Source organism: Sinohyriopsis cumingii, chromosome 6 (assembly GCF_028554795.1).
Source record: "Sinohyriopsis cumingii isolate HCF-2022 chromosome 6, ASM2855479v2, whole genome shotgun sequence".
Lineage (NCBI taxonomy): Eukaryota > Metazoa > Mollusca > Bivalvia > Unionida > Unionidae > Sinohyriopsis > Sinohyriopsis cumingii.
Genome location: NC_142966.1, coordinates 19,842,225 through 19,866,360, shown reverse-complemented (window position 1 = coordinate 19,866,360; position 24,136 = coordinate 19,842,225). Strand labels below are relative to the sequence as shown.

Genomic DNA, 24,136 nt, shown 5'->3' with positions numbered 1-24,136 from the left:
AGATCTCGTGGACTAATTTGCATATTCCATGGGATTTTCCATAAGGAGTATGTATGGAATCCATAACATTTCCATATGGATTCACTGAAATCCATTAGCATGGTTCAGCTATAGAATAAATATGACCATATGGATATTTTTGTAAAAGTATGTATGGATGACATAACCAGTCCATATGGAAATTTTTATACGAGATGATATAATGTATGTGTTTGTGCTTCAAGTGAAGAATCTTCCTGACATTAAAACAATACTAGAATTAGACCCAGACAGTAACAATCTTGAGCAGTTCTGACAGTCAGTCAGCAATCTGCTTTTACCTACACACTGGAAATGATTTAAACTTCTTGGTGGACTCATTAGAGTTGTACTGACATTTCCACATTCCAATGCAGACACTAAAATGGACATTTTCCATTCTGAGGAAAATTCAGGCTGACTCTTAAGGATACCTGGCTCTAGTAACAATACCTCATCTCCTAAGTGTTAAGATTAACAATGATGAGGACCCCCACCGATATAATCTAAAAATGCTTGTGGTGCTAATAAGATGAGTATGTACGTTTGTTCAACAGTTGCAATTTTTGTCCATTTGCATGCTAAAATTGGGTCTATGAAAATCAACCTTCTTCTGGGGTCAAAACTTCTGACCAACTTCTGGAAATCTCCTCATCCTTCTTGACGTGTCCTGTTTTTTCTATTACATGTATGCCCTCAGAATGATATAATTTTAACTAAACAAATCTTTTAATTGCCAATTCTTGAGAAAAGAAAAACTTTTTCAAGTTGAATATCATTAAGAGAAAATGACACTAACGTAATACAACAATATCAAAAAAGCATCAATCTGCTTTATATATTACAGACTTTCATTATATTTTTCACACAAGTATTTTATTTTAAATTTCAGGTACAATGTATACTTATTTGAGATATCTGAGTAATGTATGAAAAATAATCATTGATTTATTTTTAATTACTTAGTACAGTGTAATTATTCTTAGTTCACACAAAAAAATTCTGACTACTCACAGGTGTGTGACATTTCTTTGCCTCTCGTAGTTCCTCTTCACACTTCATGAGCTGCATTTCTAGAGTGGCCTGACGTATCCGCAATACAGCTACCTGCTCCAATTCCACCTCAGCTTTGGCTAATTGCTCCTTCAGGTGCCTGATCATCACCTGTAGTAGAAAATTCAATAAATGTTCAAGTCTACTCATCACTGATAACATTAAAGTCTTCCAAGTTCTTCCCAGTTTTAGATTCAGAAAATGTCTTCAAAACTAATGTAAGGTAAGACCTTATTGGCCCAGCCTTGCCAATCCATCATCTAGCTTATTTCAATCCAAAAATGTAGGGTTTCTTAAAGATGCATTCTCTCATAAAGCCAATTTTAAATGGAACAAAAATTTTCTTTCTAGTTCCTATCTAAACAAATGATTGTCTTATGATTAAAATGCCAGATCATTCAATTTATTAGCCAGTTTAACTTTCAGGGAAATCCTGGTTTTAAAAATTAAAAGTAGTATTGATTACTTTTAGTGACATAAGGGTTTTGAAAACAAGGCCCACTTGCTGATCTAGAAGAGCTATAAATATACACTGTACTGATGATGAGTTTCTTTCTGTGGGCTAGAATAGGTTAGAGACCATGAACCAAAATTCATATTATTTATATGTGAACTATTTACAGCTGCATATGCTAGATTGATCATTTTGGCCTATTTGCACTATAATATGCATGTTAACAACATGATACCAGAAATGACCCAATGATACATGCTAACATGTCTACCCACCCAGTTTTTTTCTCTCTTTATTCTGGTGTATAATTTTGCAAAGGTTTTCATTATTCAGTCTTCTTCATGAAGAGAGTAGAAACAAAACATATCATGCCATTATACCAATTACTCAATGTGATTTCATGCCATTATATCAATTACTCGATGTGATTTGATGCCATTATATCAATTACTCAATGTGATTGCATGCCATTATATCAATTACTCATGTGATATCATGCCATTATATCAATTACTCTGTGATTTCATGCCATTATATCAATTACTCAATGTGATTTCATGTCATTATATCAATTACTCATGTGATATCATGCCATTATATCAATTACTCTGTGATTTCATGCCATTATATCAATTACTCAATGTGATTTCATGCCATTATATCAATTACTCAATGTGATTTCATGCCATTATATCAATTACTCGATGTGATTTGATGCCATTATATCAATTACTCAATGTGATTTCATGCCATTATATCAATTACTCAATGTGATTTCATGCCATTATATCAATTACTCGATGTGATTTGATGCCATTATATCAATTACTCAATGTGATTTCATGCCATTATATCAATTACTCAATGTGATTTCATGCCATTATATCAATTACTCATATTTGAAAAGTTTCTTTGGCATCTTAAATACAAGAACTTCTACTTCCAACGAAGAAGAATAAGAGTACCAAGAATAACATATTGCAATTGCATCATGCATTTGTATGGTATTAGTGTCTGGAGATTATTAGTAATTGCATCTCAGTCTTATTTTGTTCTTAGACTTACCATGACCTCAGACATCCAGACCCCAGAATCTTCAGATGTCTTTATTACCCTACATGCAAGTCATCTTCAAAATTTGGCCAGGAAACTTACTGTTGAACGACAGTTATTCTACAAAATCCATTTTTCTTTAAGCCACAATAAGCTTTACCTTTTCAACCCCCCCCAAATCAATAGACCTTTCCCATAACTTAAGTGTTATCTCTCACAAACTTTGTTCAAGGTACCTGATCCAGAACTAAAGTATATGAATTAACCATTTTTCTTCTTTCAGTCTCAGTGACCATGACTCTTACTTATGATTGTGAAACAGAGGACTGATTCTTTGTTTGGACAACTTGCACAACCAGACTTAGAAACAAATCTTCACACTTCAAACAATAGCTGGATTTATCAGTTGCTCAGCTCCCTAAGATCAAAATAGTCAGCTTAATGTCAGAGGCTTGTGATGAGATAAAATAGCTTAAGGTGAGAAGCCTGTGATGAGATCAAAATATTCAGCTTATGTGAGAGGCCTGTGATGAGATCAAAATAGTGAGCATATGTGAGAGGCCTGTGATGACATCAAAATAGTCAGCTTATGTGAGAGGCATGTGATGATGAGATCAAAATAGCTTATGTGTTAGACTTATGATGACATCAAAATAGCTTAATGTAAGAGGTTTGCGATGAGATCAAAATAGTCAGCTTATGTGAGAGGTATGTGATGATGAGATCAAAATAGCTTATGTGTTAGACTTATGATGACATCAAAATAGCTTAATGTAAGAGGCTTGCAATGAGATCAAAATAGTAAGCTTAATGTGAGAGGCTTGTGATGACATATAGCTGCCAACCCTCACGATGTTGACGTGGATTTCACAACTTTTTCAGCGATTCATGCCGCATGCACAAAAAAAATGTATTCCCCCATTCTCAATTATTTTAAATCTTTAATAAAATAACCGATTTCCTATTAAGTGCTAGTCATGATATCGGCAGTTGCCAAAATGGTCTGGTCCTGATAGTTGTTATATTAGTGGAACTATAGCTGATTGGTACAGTTGGCCCGGTAGCAGGCATTTTAGTGTATTTTAATCTATATGTATAAGAGTAGTTTTACAAATGCTTTTGTGAGAAACTGGAGCCTAACTGGAATTTTGCTCTGCGCATGCACCACAAACACTGATTTGAATTACCATTCGGCACCGCATGTTGAAAATGTCTCCACCAACAAGGAAAAATTAAACGTACTGCACAAAAAGTGAAGTTTAGTTTGGAATATACAAAAAATTGGCAGTGCATTCTGCCATCAAACACTGATATACATCATGTGTTTTGCACGCAGTGTGCCACAAAGTTTAGCATTGGGCATGGCAGCAGAGATGATGTGATGAAGCACATTGGTAGTGAAAAGCACACAGAGGTTGGGAAAATTAAGACCTAGCAGCAGATTTCAGCTCTCGATGGAAGACCTGCAAGCTACCAATGTTGAAGCATTGTTTGTGAGTTTTCTTGTTGAACACAATCTACCTTTATTAGCTGGAGACCATGCTAAACATTTGTTCTGACAAATATTCCCAGACTCGAAGATTGCTTCATGAATTCATGTCAAAATTCACTAATTTTTATCCCTATTTTCACTAATTGCAAGACTGGGTTGGCAGCTATGGATGACATCAAAATAGTCAGCCTAATGTGAGATGCATGTGATGAGATCAAAATAGTCAGCTTATGTGAGAGGTTTGTGATGACATCAAGATGGTCAGCTTGATTGAGAAGCAGCTCAATGTCAGAGGCTTGTGATGACATCAAAATAGTCAGCTTAATGTGAGAAGCCTGTGATGAGATCAAAATAGCTTAATGTCAGAGGCTTGTGATGACATCAAGATGGTCAGCTTGATGTGAGAAGCAGCTTAATGTCAGAGGCTTGTGATGACATCAAAATAGTCAGCTTAACGTGAGAAGCCTGTGATGGCATCAAAATAGTCAGCTTAATGTGAGAGGCCTGTGATGCAATCAAAATATGCAAGAGGCCTGTGATGACATCAAAATAATAGCTTAATGTGAGAAGCCTGTGATGAGATCAAAACAAAGAGGCCTGTGATGAGATCAAAATAGTCAGCTTATGCAAGAGGCCTGTGATGAGATCAAAATAGTCAGCTTATGTGAAAGACCTGTGATGAGATCAAAATAGTCAGCTTATGTGAGAAGCCTGTGATGACATCAAAATAGCTTAATGTGAGAGGTTTGTGATGACATCAAAATAGCTTAATGTGAGAAGCCTATGATGAGATCAAAATAGCTTATGCAACAGGCCTGTGATGAGATCAAAATAGTCAGCTTATGTGAGAGGCCTGTGACGGATAATAAATGAAAAAAGCTTAATGTGTCTACTGTTGCTAAATACCAACCAAATTTTGCCATCCATTAAGACAAGTTTTGTCAATATTCAATGACACCTGACAATGATGAAAAGTGATGTCATATCTTCCCTCATAGATTAACTAGATTAACCTTTTCCATCAGATATTATAAAAATATAAAGATTTCAAATAATACTTGTCACAAAGGGACTCTATTTCTGTTGTGACTATACCATTCCTTTTTCCACAAACCAGCTACTAAATTGCTTTGAGCCTCTTCCTCAATAATGATAAAACCTCCTTGCTTGATATACTGACACTTTTAACATCAACTGACAGTGTGTCTGGAGTACGGTGAGTACAAGGAAGACAGGAAATGTTCACACATCAGTTCATATGCTACAGTATTCCTTTATATAAACAATACATTCTTTATCCAACAATAGTTTAATTTGAATCTTAAGAGCAGTCACTTTTGACTGTCCTACAACATTTCACAAGCAATGATTCAAATAAAATCTACAGATGACTTGGGTGAAATGTATTAGTTATGTCCCAATATCTGCTAAAGCAGGCATGATAAAAATACAAGGCTGCTTACCTCCTGAGTGTCAGCCTTGCTCTGAAGCTCTGCGGTTCTGGAGGAGGCATGTTTTAATGCATGTTCAGCAAGGATTTTCTGTAACTCTTTCTGATGAGAAGCTTTCAGTGACTGGATCTGAAATAAAATAATTAAAATAAAACACTCCCCATGTACAGTCAAAATAATTAAAATAAAACACTCCCTATGTACAATCAAAATAATTAAAATAAAACACTCCCCACATACAGTCAAAATAATTAAAATAAAACACTTTCCATGTACAGTCAAAATTATCTATTTAGGTATAATATGAATGTATGGGCAGAAACTGTCCTGAATTTAGTAACTCACAAATGCTTGTTTTATTTATACTCAGAATGTCCAACTGCTCAGTGCAAGATTGGACCCTCTTCTCTTCCACAGGAAAGTAGACAAAATATCCTCTGACCAGATCATGCATACAATGCATGTTCCAAAATGATATGCATTTGTGCTGACAACACGTTATCTGTGTTCATTGATCCCAAACTTTTTACATAACAAGAAGAAATAAGAATAAATTAAGAACTCCAACCTGTTAATAAATTGCAGACCATTAATAACCAAGCAAACAACAAACAGTGAGCATGAAAACATGAACAACAACATGCCTCAGCAATACCATGTTGCAGCATATGATTAGAATAAACAAACTCCATAAATAACTAATTCAAATATAAATTTGTCAAAATAAAAATAAAAATGTTTACCAATTGTACCTGATACCTTACTATACACTAAAAACCCAAATGTTGGGATTGATCGTTGAAACCAACAAAGAAAATGTGATCTTCAGATTTACTGTACTGTACAGAAAATTTAAAACTAGTGACATCTGGTAGCATTTAGGGGAGGCACTGGGCAAGAGTTGTTGCCCTTCATCTATATGATATAGATAGAAATGATGATTTTGTCTTCTTGGGAAGCCTAGATTTGGTAAGTAGCAAGCTTATGTGACTGGGGAATGTATTTGAAGGAGAAAGAGAGAGAGAGGCAGTGAGACAGGTTACCTGTTCCTCATATTCCTCCCTGCTCATTCTGACGACTGCCTCTGTCTCTGCCAGGGATTTCCGCATCTCCACTCTCTGTTGGTCCAGCTGCAGCTGAAGCTGATCAACCTGGAGCAAGAAAACAGCAAAAGATGTCAGGTACCCAACATTTTCATTAGTCTTTGGGGAGGGGGTGGAGATTTTTTAATTATTTGATGTTAAATAAAGTTGTTTCCTTGCCTGTCCATATGTCACACATAAGCAGGTGAAAAAATCCTGTTCCTAAATAATTGGCGAACATTTAGGTTCTAACAAAGAATCCAGCCATAACTGGTATGAGTAAGTTATGACTCTTCTTAGGATTTGATTTATTCAAATATATCTGCAATATCAAAAATAACCAAAACTGAAAATGACATACAACAAAATAATAGTCTTACTCAATGAATTCCCAGCCTAATTTACAAAATTTATGAGACTGCTGTGGATGCATTGTAGCTGTACCTTCGTTCTAAGTTCCTCATTCTCTTGCAGAATGTCAGAGATATGTGCATCAGCAAATGTGCTTGGCTCATACTCTCTGTCATTTCCTTTAGGTCTTTCTGGAGGCAGCGAGTGAAACTTATTGTTCTGGGTAAATTCTTCTTTCTTAGATCTCCCTCCAGCCTTCGGGATTCTACCTGGAATATTAGAAGGGTTCTGTAAAACAACATATTATCGACAAACAACACTGTGACAAATGTTACTGTGTATGGGAATATTTCAACATTATTTGCAGCTTTTGCCATGGAAAGTTCATGAATTCAATTTTTTCCAATGACGTTTCTCGAAATGTGCACATACCCATGTTACTCCAAGTAATGATTAATCCCCTCAGAATGTGTGACTTTTTACTAGAGGGGGCAAATCTATAAACTATTCCATAGTTAATCAAGGAACTGCTAGTAAAGAATACACCCTGCACCATCTTAAAGTTATATTTAAAACATTAATAATTTCACTTCAAAAAGTATAACAAACATGGATCTCAATTTATCACTGATAAACAAGTTTTAATTTAATGAAGGTATTTTACCCAAGTTGGATATTTATTATTTCACCCGAGTATTCTCAAAGACATATTTTAATTAGCTCTGTTCATATCAATGTGTGAACACAAAAGGAAGAAAGCAACACCAGATGTGGCAGGTTAGATTTAATTCACATATGATATTTCCCAAACTTTCTGCTAATGCATGTGGCCCAAAAAGCCCTTGGCTTGTAAAGGCAGCATCCACTTTGTTTTCAAGTTGACAGTATTTTTTATCACACCACAAACTTAATACCTGTACTTGTTCAGTGTCAAGTAGAGATCTGTATCCTCCAGTGAATGTTTGACCATAACACTATAGCTTGTAAAGGCAGTACCCTACGTTTTGCCATGTGACAACCCTTTGATCATGACACAAGCTTGACACTTGCTCAGTGCCAAGTAAAAGAGGGTGGTTATTTGAACTCTTTGATATCTTGATGTACAACTGATACATGTTCAGTTGCAGGCTTTAATAAATGAACAAGTTTTCTATCTGATCTGACAATCTTGCTCTTATAATGGCCATTTACTGATACTCTTATTTATTCCCTTCCATGTTTAGATTTATTAATTTCATCGTTCTCCTATTTGTCTCTCCTTTCATACATTTATTTTAGTTTGTTCATCCTTTCATTCATTGATTCTAACAAAAGCCACTCTTTCATTTACTTGCAGCCATGTCTTCATGTTTATGTTTCTTTGTGCATTTCTTTTATTAAAAGACTAGTGAAATCATAAACTGAATTAATTAGATTATTAATGGCAGTCCAAAAAACTAATTAAAAAAATAATATCAGACAAATATTAATGCAAAGGATGATCATTAAATTGTCAAAGCATTTTGTGGAAAAGTTGCTGACATGTATTTGAATTTTTTCATGCAAAAAATATATACCCAGAAAATTAGGGGATCAATAAGATAAATAATTTCTTGCAAATGTTGTACACCTTACATGTACTGAATATTCTTCTAGTTCAAATGTTGATGAACATATACACTTTACATGTACTGAATATTCTTCTAGTTCAAATGTTGAAGAACATACACACTTTACATGTACTGAATATTCTTCTAGTTCAAATGTTGAAGAACATACACACTTTACATGTACTGAATATTCTTCTAGTTCAAATGTTGAAGAATATGCACACTTTACATGTACTGGATATTCTTCTAGTTCAAATGTTGAAGAACATACACACTTTACATGTACTGAATATTCTTCTAGTTCAAATGTTGAAGAACATACACACTTTACATGTACTGAATATTCTTCTAGTTCAAATGTTGAACAACATACACACTTTACATGTACTGAATATTCTTCTAGTTCAAATGTTGAAGAATATGCACATTGTGGAAATGCTGAAAAATACAGGCACTGTTGAAGTGTTGAAGAACACAAGTACTTGGAAATGATGAAGAACAGAAACACTGTCAAAATACTGAAGAACATAAGCACTGTGCAAATCTTGATGAATACAAACACTGGAAATTGCCAGAGAGATTATATCCTAATTCATATTAGGAATTGTGTCAATGATATTGTACCAATATTTATCATCAGTGTGTCATTACTTCACTCCTTTGTTGTTGTTGTGGGGTTTAACGCCATTTTTCAACACAAGATAGGCTATGTATGGCAGCCAGTATTAATGGTGGAGGAAGAACCCGGAAAGAACCACCGACCCACAATAAGCTACTGGTAAGCTTTCTCATATACCCACATTGGCCGAATCCTAGACTCGAACCGACACAGAGATGAGATGGCATTGATCCGTAACAGAGAGCGCTTTAGACCACTTGGGGCCCCCACTTCACTCCTTTAACATAATAATATTTCAAATAAAAAATAAAACATTACCATGCTTGTTTTTTTCTCAACTATAAGTAGCAATGTAGAAAACATTACAGTAGTTAGAAAAACATTCTATTTGTTGTTTCAAACCTGTTTTTCACAAATGTGCATAAAATCCATCACAGAACCCTGTGTTTTCTTTCAGATATTAATTATTGTATAATCATCACTTAATCAAATCAAGTTCACCTACATTGGCATCATGATCTTGTATGATACAATCATGTGCCACACTGCAGCGTACAAATTAAAATTCATGTCATGATAATAATACTACTTTCATGTGATATAGTTTTATCAGGGAAGATATCATAATTTATCAATGCTTTTATGTACCTTGTCACCCCAAACTTTAGCCCTATATAACATAATGATGCGTTCTCCCTAAGAATTTCTCTTCGTGCAAATGTCTTTTGGAATCCACAATAGTCTTTATATCTGGGAAAATTTTATAAAGAAAGTTTGTGATAACAAGGGACTAATCTGTGTAATACTAATTTTTGGACTGCATAACACTTGCAAAATATATAAGTGAGCACAACACAGCAACAGTAACTTCTGACAGTTGTTCACATGCATTACTGCCATAATACCCACATACAAAACCTTACTTTCTGGTCATCATTTGTAATTTCTATGATTTAGTGTTAAAAAAAGTACCATACAAACAAAGCCAAATTCAGAACATTACAATTAGTCAAAAACTAATTCTTGCTAATAAAACAACACTTTTTACAATATATAATAATCTGTTATATTAACTTTTGGCAAATTTAATTGATGCAACACAATCAAACATGCTTTTTAAGGGTAAAAATGGAGACATTACTATATTAATTATCTCCATTAAGTCTCCTGATATAAGTCTACAGACCTGTAACAGCAAGGTGTGCTTCCTATAAGGTTTTACCTAGTTCATATACAGAGGATCTCAAATGGGTAATGATTTAATACTGAATTTATAAAACAAGCTGAATGATGGACATTATTCAATGAGTTTAATAAGTTAATATTAAATTACTACCCATCTGAAATTCTGTTTATCACAATGTTTTTATTTTAATGGAAACAGATTGAAAAAAGAAATAATTTTCATTCTGACTTGTGTGCTTTACCTTTCATTTGTTGCACAAATGAAATAGAATTTCTTGTAAATTTTAGGACACTTTTATAACCAATACAATTTAAATGCAGATTTTCTTTTACAAATTGGAATTCAAATTAGAATTCAAAGAGCAAATGTCCTTCAGAATAAATGGGACACTTGCCTCGGAAAACATCATTTTTCAACACAGAATGGAAGTTCCATGTGATGTCACATAGTTTGATTCATTTAGGTCAGACAATTAAAGTAACAATGTTGACACCTACGGTATGTCACTTTCAGTACTGGATGTTGTTGGACTTTCATGTGAAAGGATTATTTCCTGGATGAAGAAATTCTATATTTACTGTAATGTATTTGTGACCACATATGTGTAATAAGTAATGTGGAAGAGGAGACAGTTGGAATTACATCACATAAGATTAGACTGTATGAGCTATTTTACCGTGTAAAACTATTGTGGTTTGATAGGCCTAATGGTCTGTCAGTTGGGAGACCAGTTTGTGTCGAAATTCTTCTATGAACAGAAGTAAGCTTAGTTTATCTGCTTCTAGAAGTTAACACTTTATATAAGGTGGATTCCATGTTACAGGAGTACCACCCACCCCTCCACTTATGCATGCTATCAATTGACAAATACCATTATTTTTAATGGTTGTTGTTTTTGTTGTTCCTGTTTGGGGATTAATGCCATTTTTCAGCATATGATATGCAATACACGGCATAATGAGACCCTGTGGAGTAAATTCACCATATTCAATGAGATGTGACCTTTTTTCCCCAATTCCCTTTGGACAGTTGATTTTAAAAATGGCCACCAAAATGTTGATAGTATTAGCAAAAACAAAAAGTTCCACAAGGCTGGGTAAAGAAAATTTCCCCACAATCACATCCAATCAGAAAAGAGATTACTGTGCTAGAATTTCATTGTCTAATATGGGCCAATCATAATCACAGAAAGTGATACGTTAGTGTTGTAGTGTCATAAATATTCAATTGCACATACTATATGTAAAGTGTACAGACTATATGACAATACAATATATGCTATACAGTTTTTAAAATCTTACTGCTTTCCCCATTTGCAACCCCATTCATCATGAACAAGTGTTTTTCCTTCCTGAGCCGCTCTAAGGACTTCTGCATGACCTCAAGGTCATGCTGCTTACTTTCTACTTCCACTTGTAAAGATTTAATATGGGAATGTAACTCTGACTCTGTTTCCTTAGCTGCCTGTAGCTCACTCTTCAAAGTTGCTGCAAATAATGGTAAAATAAAATCGCAAAATATCCTGAAATTTAGACAAAAAGCAATTAGTCATTCGAAACTATTACTGATATTATTGGATACAGACAACTAATTAATTTCCACAGAATTTAATTTTAATGTTTCTCCAAATAATAATACTTTTGTGAGAATGCATATATCTTCCTATTCCTGATCTATGCATGAAGGAATTCTTACTATACTGAAAACGATAAGCTCTGTGACTCATTTTTGAAAACAAATTCTCTGGCATGTGCCCACTGTCAAAATATGGCCCTGCAAGATCTTTCCCATTTACATCCAGTAGTAAAAGCACGGTAATAGCCAAAAAATGAAAATGAATTTAGAGTCAAATCTTATACTGCATATTGGTAAGCTATAAATATGCATTTTCCAAAATATAAACATTTAAAATTGCAGTGATTAATTTCAACCAATCAGCATGCTTCATTCTCTTGAACTGAATATACCATCACATGGTTTCACAGCTCACAAAAAATTAGTTCTATATGACCATGAATATAATGGACTTAATCTGTGCAAACTATATTACAAATGCCGCAATGCAAATTAATACTATCAAAGCTAAAAAAAAGTCACAAACAGCTGAACAGGATCGAATATAAACAATTATAAAAGAAATATGAACGTCAGAAGGTACTGTCAATTGATTTAAACTTGAATAAAATGTTCTATGTATCAGTTTAAATTCATGAAGAACACATACTGGGGTCTACAGTTTTCTCGCACTCTATCTGACATAACCAACTAAAATTGGGACCACTGTGTATCAACTATCTATGGGGCCAAAGTACTGGGATCACTATGCATCAATGTTAAAAGAAGCAATACAACAAAGTGACACATATAAAGATGAAACATACAAAGTTTTTTAGTTTTCAACTACAAAAGTATAGTTGATCTCCACAAAAAAGAATATTTATGCCTGCAATAACTTTCTTACTTTCAATATTTTTCCTGCTCTTTGTGACATCTGTGTTTAGCCTGTCCACTTCTGCCTGCAGTTCTGCCACTTGTTTCTTGTACCGCTCCCTGACATTTTCAAGTTCTCGTTCCAGAGCAATGGCATGCGTGTGTGGGTGAGTGTGCTCTGTTTGACCCTGGTAAATGGACAATTGTAACTCCAACTCCTTTATTCTCTCCTCATACTGAAACTAAATATGAAACAAGATTTTTTAGTGATAGGTGTTATTACATACATCCCTGCCTGATAAACAGAATTGTCTGGAAACTAAAGTGGGTGTATCAGACAATCAGGTGCCAAAAGAACTGAATTATGACTAAGGATGCCTTCATTAAAACCATAAAGAATGTTTATTGGGAAATGTTACAGCCATCTGTATTATATCTTAATTTATAACATAGTTTTGAGGCCCCGAGTGGCCAAGTGGTCTAAAGCGCTCACTGTTACACATCACTGCCATCTCACCTCTGTGAAAAGCTGACAGGTATGAAATAGAGAATCATCTAACATGTTCTTTCAGAACAGTTCGCTGTTTGACAGTAAGACACTTAATTAAAGAATGCTTAGTATTCATGTCTAAAACATTTTGAAATGAATGAGACTAAGTAGGAAAATGCACTGTAGCCTTACAGTCAAAAGCTCCAGTGAGGAAACATGAACCATATCCTAATAATTAGGCATTTTATAACAGAAGAAAAAATATTTTTAAGTGAATGAAAAAAAAAACGACATTGTAAATATACTGTTAACTATGATTATCTGTTGACTCAATGCAATTTGGACAGTAAAATCAGTATATCAAAATCCAATAATTTAAATATTTTTAGCGACTAGAGGCAGAAACTGAGCACATCATGCCTTAATGGAGTTGTATCTTTGTTCTACCCCTCGCAAGCGCTGGTCAGCTTCACCGTCCTTGGCATCAAGATCTGCTTCTAGTTTTTTCACTCGTTTTTCCAACACCTCAACGTAAGGGGTTTTGTTGGCAATGGTTGGCTCTGATGCTGCTGCTGCCATTATTAATGTGGGAAGAGCATTTGGATTACGTTTCTTCAGGATTTGCTCCATCTCCTTCACCTGAAATGAGAACAACATTTATTTTTGGACGTCATATTTTGTTGTTTTTGCAATTCTAGCATTGTTGTTGATACATAAATTTCAGGATACGTCTCCAACAGAAATGAAACTTATGGAAAAGAAAATGTATGCTGAGTATTTAAGTTTGTTAGTATCAATGAATACTGGTAACCAAATATAAAGGTGAATTGAGAATATACTCTTGTCTTGCATGTGAATCATCAATTAGTCCATTTCAGTCAACCAAAATTAGCCTCAGAGGTGGACAAAATCAATGAATTACACCCAATCAATCTGAACTCTGCTGAAAATTTAGTTATAAATATTGTCAAGGTATAAAAATACACAATAAACTTTAATCCTGTCAAAATACTGAATTGGAAAATCAGTGTCTAGAATCATCAATTATACGTGTAAATCAAAAGTCCTTTTTCAACACTGTGGATATTGGGAGTATTTTGAAACATGAGAAATCAACTCCAACTTTTATATGAAACATTAATCTTGCTGGACAATGTGAGGGTTGTTTTCCGTACAACTCCAAAAATATAATTATGTTTAAATGAACAGTTTAGCTCATTATGGTAACTTCTTTTGACATAAATTCCAACAGAGTTTTAATATTTGAATAAAATTAATTACAGTCATTAAGAGCACAATGCCAATTCCACATTTACAAACACTTCTTTGATAAATCATCCTCTCTTTGAGCATGTACTCAGTTATAATTATTAATGTTTGGAAGTGTAAAAAAGGTCATATTAAATATGTAATTCACGTATATGTAAAATTCATCATTGAAAATGCTTAGCTATGTGTCAACTAAACTTCAAATGTTTTATAAAAGCATTACCGGGTATGACTTTGTGGATGTAGTTATACATGAACTAGCCCGATAAAAGCATTAATGGGTATGAGATTGTGGATGTAGTTATACATGAACTAACCAGATAAAAGCATTAATGGGTATGAGTTTGTGGATGTAGTTATACATGAACTAGCCAGATAAAAGCATTAATGGGTATGAGATTGTGGATGTAGTTACACATGAACTAGCCAGATAAAAGCATTAATGGGTATGCGTTTGTGGATGTAGTTATACATGAACTAGCCTATACAGTCTATTTTGGCCCATCCAGCATGTACATTGGATTCATTTTTAACAATATTTTTGGGTTTACAATCACTCATGGGTATCCCCATTAACACCTTCCCAGCTCTAATATTCTAATATACATTATAACTTTAAAAATCATTGTCATCATCAATATCATCAGCTAATATTTGCCAAAAGAAATTGTAATTTGAAGATGAACCATGCTGAATGAACCACGCCATTTTACATTTTCTCAGTAGTGTGTACTTTAAAAAACACAAATTTATAAAACTTTCTTTATGCAAGGTTCAAACTATGAATGAATGCTAGCTCCAAGCCCCAATGTCGCAATCAAATCAAATTTAGTTTAACAACCATTCTTGTCAAGCTGAAGAACACAGATCTGAAGAAAAAAAAGGTTGTGACAAGCACATTGATACCTCTAATGATGTGACTTATGTCATGGCAAGTGTGAACAGTTAACTAAATATTGTACACTGCACAAAGCACATTTTTACATGCGATACTTTATACTAAAATGCAAGTGTTCTCATGTATCAATGCTCTCCAAGTGCACAATTTGTACCAATTATTTGCAATTTGCACAATCATGCACCCTGGCAGCATCTCTGCATTTAGGACCAAGTAGACCTAGATTTTAAGCATGAATAAACCTGCAATCCTCCAAGTAATTTAGTAGGAGTTGTGATAACAAACCTGCGCTAATGGATGGACATTGGACAAACAGGCCATCCCAAAGACTGTTCTGGTGTATGACCAGTAGAGCTAAATATCTAAGTATCTACAATGAATATATGGTTTATTACTACCTGTCTCTGAAGATCTTGAATCTTTTTGGCATCAGCAGCTCTCTCGCGAGCTCTAATTTTACTTTCCTCCATCCTTTTTCCAGTCTGAAGAAGAAGAAAAAAACATTCACTGTGAATATCATCAGTATTGTCAAAATTTCAGAATACTAAAAAATATCACTGAATTGCCAGAAAAATATTTTATCAAAATTATTACTCACAAACTACAAAACTGAAAATCTACATATATTTCAGAAAGAAAAACTTTAAGATTGAAGCACCTAAAGTATACTTAATATTTTCTTCCCCATAAGTGTGTGTGTGTATGTGTCTGTGTGTGTGTGATTTAGATTTTTAACATAGCTTTAACAATTTTAGTCATATTGCTAAGATGTCTGCAGTGTGGAAGTTTAAAGTGATGTAAAACACTGAGGCATCATGCCACAGACATGCTGTCACACCTGGACACATTATCCTGACACCTAGACAACCAGTCCTAACATTAGCCTCTTAATACTGAGCACCAAGCAAGGCAACTGCAAGTACCATTTTGGACGTAAGAGGGACCTCAACACATAACACCTGATATAGAGCTAATCGGACTGTCCCTAGTGGTAACTCTCAACTCTCCTTGGGTGTTTGGGATAAGACTGTCTACCACCCTCCTTCTTTTCTGACACCAATTTGTACTATGGCAATGTAGGCCCAAGGACCAAAACGCTGACCTCACTACCATGAGGCCAAAACCCTGAAGTCAATGACTGCATACAGGGGAAAGACTAACACTTCCCTGTTTTGGCTGGCTCAACACCCTGTAGGATTATTGGAAAGGGAATACCAATATGTATATTGATTCCCAATCCTAAGTGGCATTCCCAACTGCTATCCACATAATGAGGGAGCTCAAATGACTAGTGAATGGTCAGGCAATTCTAATTTGAAATAAGACACTTACTCAGATCTTATGGTCCCTTGTGTCATAGATCTCCCTCTTCTAGGTAGCTACATCATACTGCCAACAACAGGCTTTGAGGACTGAAAGGGTGCTGCTTCTCCCTCACAAGGGTGTGGGGTGTGAATCACTTTCAACCAATATTGAGCTCTGGGTGAATACAGGGTGGTGATCATCATTAATGGGAGGGCATTACTTGTGCTTAGTCCAACTTAACTAAAGAAAGCACAGCTTCTCATTAATGGGAGGATGTAACTCCCTTTCCAACTCCTACATCCTCCCTATGGATGGACTCCACAGGCCTTACACATCTCCAAAGAGATTTTCCCAATCCTATATTGAGACCAAGGGATTCAGCAATTGAAAAACCATAAACTTTTGAGAAAGAAAAGGTAGGTCCTTTCTTTCCCCCTTTGTAAATTATTCTGTCTTCAGCAAAGTCCTTGTCCAGCCATAGATGTAAAAAAAGACAACTTTTTGTCTTTCTACAATCTGTACAAGCAAGGCAGATGGGGGCTTTCTTATGCTTATATTACTCAACACTCTGCATTGGCAGAAAATTCTGAGAAAAGAAGAACAACAAAACTTGCCTGTTCTCAAGTGACATTTCTACTGAATGAATTAAACCAACCACAAACTGATGTTTTAATTATAATAAAGTTAGAAATGTTAGGTCTTTTTGTCAATGATGTCAGCAACACTTATTCTTAGTAATGTAAATGAAAATTAGCAGAAGACTAGCTTGGTAAAATGCTGATAAAAAAGTACAAATAAAAATAAGGTACATGTATACTATCCTGAACTGACTTTTAAGAGCAATGTTCAATCAGTTAAATTAAAATGAAAGGAAGGCCTCATGTGCAACCTTCTTCTCAAGAATAAAAACAGCAAAAATTCAGAATAAATGGAATATGAATTCTGATCAATCATTAATGTATTCAACAAATAACCCAGAATCAAGATAGGTCTGCAAACCAAATTGGCAAGGACAGGGATAACTAAACACCTACCCAAGAATAAAATAATTCTGAAACACAGTAACTGTCACACTGACACCCATGTAGGGAAGCAGTCTAAATATGGAGAAAAAAACATAACCCTAAAATACTAATACTTCTCTTTAGAGCTCATTCTGAACAGGAATAATACTTGATCTGAGGATAAAGTCACATGGTAAAATGAAGTATATAATGAAAATACTCAATTCACAATGAATGCCTTGAAATTAAGGCATTTAATGAAAATGCTTGATTGATGATGTATGACTTGAAGCAAAGTCTATTATTCTTTGAAGTATTATTAACCACTGTAACGAAAACAAGATTGAGGGCAAATGTGCATGGACCATGGTCAAAAGTTAGATGCTGGAACTTTCCAGAAAGTCACCCTTTGGGAGGATGAATTTTCATAGTATAGTCAAGGGTATTTTCTGTCCTGAAAATAGGAAAATATGCAATAGCAAAAGGTTATGTATTACTGATGTTAAATTCTAGTTTTCTCTTTAATCAAAAAATTGTCCTTTCTGGTTTCAGTTTTAATGCAACATCTTTGAATTACTGACTGCTGGTTTCACTAAGAACAGCAGACCAGCTGATCCTAACAAAACCATATCACCAAGAACAGCAGACCCACTGACCCTAACAAAATCTATCCACTAAGAACAGCAGATGGGCTGACCCTGACAAAACCTACTAAATAAGGCAATCCATAGTTTTCCTTAGGTCAGACCAATATTAAGTAACATGTAACAAAATGTCATCTATTGCTATTGTCATCTTGAAAAGCTAATTGGTTGTAGTCAATTGTTTCTTTGCAAATACTTACGCAATCATCATACCTTAGGAGAACTACTACTACCTCGCAAATCATAACCTCCCAGATGAAACAGCTGAAAGTTACCTGCCCACCTAGGTGATCTCCAACTGATATAGGGATTGGCTGCAAAACTCATGAACATCTCATTTACTATATTTCTGTAAAGCACACTCTCTAATGGATGTAACTGCGGTGAGGCTAAGAGGGAGTATGTGTAAATGATTGAGTAAGGTTTCATAGAAGAAACATATTTTACCAGAAAAAATTAGTTTCTTCTTTAAACAAGATAACCAATCATAATACCTTAGGAGAATATGAAAGAAGTGGATGGATGTACATCTTCAAGGTGGCCTGACTGGATAAGACTCCATCTATTGCAGAACAGCTTTTGAAATGGAAAATTTTCCCTCCTGCAAAATCAAGCTGAAATTGTGAAGCCGCATCTTTGAAGTTTTTGAACAACCTCAAAGGTGACCTGTTGTGACCCGGGCATAGGTAACACCAGATTGAGTTGACCCCTTTGGGATGAAGTGCATAACAAATTCATTTAAGTTATATCTTGATATGCAGAGTAAATAACCCACTTAATCCAGGACAAAAGGGTCTGTGCCATTATAGTGTCATGACCTTGTTTGAGAGGTAAAACTAGGAATGATCTCCTGTGATGCAATGGCTCTCGGTCTTTTTAAGATACCATTTCAAGGCTCATACAGGATCCTTTAGGTAGCCTTAAAAGGAAGTGTCTATAGTAGACAATGATTTCAGTACATAAGTCTGGAAACCCATGGATGGAACCCTGTTCTTGGTGGTGAAAGTGGGAACAATCATATGTAAAACTGACCCATCTTGTTGGAACTGCATGTAATTTGGGTCTCCTTATAGGGCATGTATTTTGCTGATTCTGCCTGCCATCACTAATTTGATAAGGAAGCAAGTCTTATATGATGCCCTTTAAAGCAGTTCAAATGGTGTTTTTATTCAACCAGGTTAGTAGTCATGATAGGTTCCACTTTGGGCACAGAGCCAATATTTTTGACCAAACTTAATTAAAGTTGGAGAGGAGGTTAGATAAGTCTTTGTATTGTCTGATATCCTTTCTTCCATGATGACGAAAGGTGTCAGCAATCGTGGAGCGGTAACCTTTGATTCTGCTTGGTACTAACTTTTTCCCGTCAAAGAGCCGCAGGAGAAAGTTAGCTATTTCAGGTAGCTATTCTCCATTTTCAATGGAATACCCATTGTAAAATTGCTGAGGTCATTAATCCATGACTTCTCCCATCTGTGTGGTGCAATGAGGATGATCTGGAACTGGGGAGACAAAGGTTGGGAGCTTGGTATTCCATCTGTCACCAACAGCTCCACCAATGGTCGGTCCCATCGGGTGCATATCTAAGTGAAATCTGAGGGATGGAGAGATCATTCTGTCTGTACAAGCTGATTGTCCTGGGACAAGGATCTGTTATTATGTTTAGACATCCAGGAATAGGACGAACTTGCACACCAGTATGCAACGAAATGGGGACTTGGTTCCACCTCGCCCTGTGAGATAAGTCATAACCACAGAGTTGTCAGATAGAATAAGGACTCCCTTTCCAGTTAAATTTTCCTGCCACCAGTTAAAGGTTTTCAAAATAGCCTTCTTCTTGAGGATACTGATATGCAGATGCCAGTCCTGGGGAGATCACACTCTTCCCAAAAAGATGATGGTAGGTGTGTCACTCAGCCTTCTTTACTTGCATCCATACAGACTGTGATCTCCATACAGACTGTGATCTCCATACAGACTGTGATATTTCTATACAGACTGTGATCTCTGGCAGTTGCATATGCAGAGGTACACCCACTGTGAGTCAAGTTCAGTCACTCCAAGTCTGCCTTTGGTACCTCATATTTATCCAAATAAGGAATAGTTGGTCCAGTGGGCTAACCTTTGGCCTCCATTGAAATAAAGGAATAGTTTGTAACAGGCTATATAAAGCTAACCTAGGATGATGAGGTCTCCTGCCATGCTGAGCAAGCCTAGAAGGTGAAGGAATTCCTGTGCAGAGAGAGAAATGAATCCACCAAAGTCTTGATTTTCAATGACCAATCCTGAGGAAAATGGACTATGTTTACCTGTGTGTTGAGTTCCATACCGTGATGAAATTTTTTTTGACATGGTACTAGGTCAGATTTGTCCTTATTAAAGGACTAGGAAACCCAGATTTGTAAGCAGTGTAACAAGGGTTGTCATATCATTTTCTAACATATAACTCCAGTTTTTGCAGGATATCATTCATGTAACTTGAGATGGTACAGACATGAGACATAACATGGTTCATCAGATGAGCGAAGTCAAAAGGACTGAGGTTAAGTCCAAATGTGATCACTTGGAATTGAGAAGTGATGTTATTGTAGGCAAATTGCTGAAACTTCCTGGAAGCCTTTTGAGTAAGGGCATCAAAATATTTGTCTTTTTAAGTCCTCATTGATAGCGAAGTCTTCATGGTGTTTCCATTGAGAACCAAAGAGCCTTAATGAATTGACTGTGGATGCTTAAGTCGATCACAGGGTGCAAAGTGCCATTTGCCTTTGGGACCAACAAATGTTTGGAATAAAATACCATAGAATTTATTTTTTGAATGATTTCTACCATCCTTTTCTGGAGAACATTGTTTATTTCTTGCTGAAAGGTGGTGACTCTGAATAGGTTCATTGGAATGTTTGTAGCTGATAGGACTCTGGACAGAGGAGGTGTTTTAAAAGTAATGCAGAGAGTCCCTTGGAGACCAATTGTCAGGTCCAATTTTTGTTGTTGCAAATCTTTTTCCATTCAGCAGTCAATAATTGAAGCCTTCCTCCTATTAGGATTTGTAGGAAGGGTGCTGTTGAGATGGTATCATTTTTGAGAGATTGAGGCAGTTGTAGATTATTTTTTTTGTTGTTCTAGGGTTTAACGCCATTTTTCAGCACAAGATAGGTTATACATGGTGGCCAGTATAACTGGTGGAGGAAGAACCCTGGAAAACCCAGGGAAGAACCACCAACCCACAAGAAGCTACTGGCAGGCTTTCCCATGTACCCACGCTAGCCGAGCCTTGGACTCGAACTCATGCAGACAAAGGTGAGATAGCAGTGATCCGTAACGGTGAGCGCTTTAGACCACTCAGCCACTCTGGGCCCCCGGCAGTTGTAGAGAAACTTTGGCAAAGGCAATTGCTACTTCTCTGCATTTTCTCCACTTTGTTTTGCGAGAACCTTGGTTTTTGACATGAGGAACTAAAATAGGACCACTTGTCAAAATTCTGTTTTCACTTGGTTCCATTAGTTGGTTTCCTGAAATGTCCCTGTATCAGTGTTGTGGTTGAGAGGCGGGGAAAATTTGTCTCCTTAGTGACTTATTTTGCAACTCTGTAGATCTGGCCATCAAAAAGTGGAATTAGATGATATCAATAGTTGTGATCATAGCCTTAATTTATGATGATCTATAAGGAAGGAGGAGGTGAAGAGCATTGCCACTCAGTCTGCCAGTTGTAAATTTACAGCAGCTAAAGTATGTTGAGCAGCATTATTCAACAATCTGGAGACTCACTCCCATGCATGTACCGTATAATTAAGGAGCAAGAGATGATGAGCTCTGTTCTGCCTATTTGAAGATAGCCACCAATACCAAGTCGAACACAGAGCCCATGGATACTGCACTGGTGGCCAATGGTATAGTGTCACTGAAAGATGTTTGATCCATATGTACAGAGTATGGGTTTTGACATCCCCAAAGCTGTGATGTCATGGTCAACTGTTGGGATGTCCAAATGAAAATCTGGTGAATGGCAATAGTAGAACTGCCCATGAAAACTTGATGGAAGGTGTTTTTGTGATAAAAAGACATGGCTGATGCTAGTAATTGACGATGTGAATAGTTCAAAATGTCTCTGATTCTGCCAGGCTGCATAAATTATTTGAAGTTGAATTCTTCCTTATAGTGATAAGATCAACTGATGCTGGAGCTCTGGTCCAGATGGCTAATAAGGTAGGAGATGGACGGCAAAACTCCAGAGGTAAAAGGTGGTAAACTTCTTCAATTTCTGAAGGCTGAGTCTTCCCACAACATAGTGAAATCAAGATGTGAAGAAAGAATATGCAAGCCAGCATTGTCATATTTGCTTGCATGTGGTGAGGCTGATGTCTCTTGAGTTGTGTGAGAAGGAGCTGGCAAAGAGTGTCGAGGTCTGCTGCTGACAAAACTCATGGAGCACCATGAAGTAGAAACAGCGATTTCTAATCGGTCACTGATTAAAGAGTCCCTTCTACTGACAAAGGGTTGAGAGAATTGAGTGCTGCCATCTGTTGGAAGCAAAGGTACTATGCTAAGCATTTTAATGGAAAGTGCTGTGAGGCCATATATGGGTAAGACTGGTCTCTATAATTGCCTGTATACACCAGGTTCGAAAGGCTGGACAAGAGATTGACTTCTTGGAAAATATTGTGTTGAGGTAGTAGGCCTATGCCAGTCAAATTGGACATGTTTGTAGGGAGGATGTTATCTGAGTCATAATGTTGGGATAGTTTATGGATGTTTGATCCACATGACCAGTCCCTGTATCAGCTGAGTGAGAGGATACTTGCTTGCTCATTCTCTCCCTGTTTATCATCAGGAGCTGCAGAGTGGAACCATAACAAGGCCTAAAGGTATCACCAGCAATGAGGAGGCCTGTGATTGTGATATAGGTGTCAGGACTGTCTCTGATCATGTAGATTTCCAGTGTTTTGTGAGTCCTTTGCTGATTCAGATCCCTCATCCTCCAAAATTCCTGCAATGAGGACATGTCAGCATGTACGTTTATAGTGTTTTTGCCCTTAGTTGTGTGTTTATGTACTTTGCCCATGGTCTAATCTGTAAGACATATTGAACAGATCATCTAAACCTACTGTTGCTCTGTACCTGTCTCTTGTTATTGAACACAAAATGCAGAGCTATACCTTATAGCATTACTTGGAAAACAGCAAATGAATTTAATAAAGCTATGATGCAACCAGGTAAAACAAAAAAATTCACCTTACAACCTATGAGAGGTTCAAGGCCAACCCATCCAAATAGATGCTATGAAGTGTGGAGTACAAACGCTAAATGTATTAGCAGAGAAAACTAACCTGTATGTAGCCAGCCATTGTGGAATTATACATATATTATGAGTTTCTATAGGTCTTAGAGACTTGCATGAACATAAAAGTAAAGCCTGAACTTATTGTAAAGTCATGTAGGCTAGCCGTGCAAGTACCTAAGTACAACTAAATCTGTAAAGATGAAAAATTGTAGTAAAATTGTAAAAGTAGAACTTTGTTGACATAGAAATAATAAACAGTTGGAAATAAAGATGGAGTATAGTTTCATTGTGAATTGAGAACTCCTCCAAACATGAATTTGAATTGATTTGGACTGCAAGGACTCTCATGGTGACAGCATGCTTCTAAGCAACGAGCGGAGGTTGCAACTGGGATATTCATGGCTTTTCATGACAATCCCTACAAAAGGAGGAGATCACTCTGCCCATCCACCTCCTAGGTAGATAAGTAACTT

The 24,136-nt window shown here is 36.0% G+C and overlaps 1 protein-coding gene across 1 annotated transcript in view; it reads right to left on the bottom strand.

Moving 5' to 3' along the window:
• Nucleotides 1-24,136, bottom strand: part of LOC149796463 (centrosomal protein of 162 kDa-like) — a 132,314-nt gene that overhangs the window by 8,983 nt on the left and 99,195 nt on the right. Inside the window, exons 25-32 of the mRNA XM_089961168.1 lie at nucleotides 15,834-15,917; nucleotides 13,689-13,907; nucleotides 12,810-13,020; nucleotides 11,650-11,835; nucleotides 7,048-7,223; nucleotides 6,565-6,672; nucleotides 5,534-5,650; nucleotides 1,033-1,182 (exon numbers count right to left, since the gene is read on the bottom strand). Of these exons, the coding sequence (XP_089817294.1) occupies nucleotides 1,033-1,182; nucleotides 5,534-5,650; nucleotides 6,565-6,672; nucleotides 7,048-7,223; nucleotides 11,650-11,835; nucleotides 12,810-13,020; nucleotides 13,689-13,907; nucleotides 15,834-15,917 (1,251 nt within the window). The remainder of the gene's footprint in view (nucleotides 1-1,032; nucleotides 1,183-5,533; nucleotides 5,651-6,564; nucleotides 6,673-7,047; nucleotides 7,224-11,649; nucleotides 11,836-12,809; nucleotides 13,021-13,688; nucleotides 13,908-15,833; nucleotides 15,918-24,136) is intronic.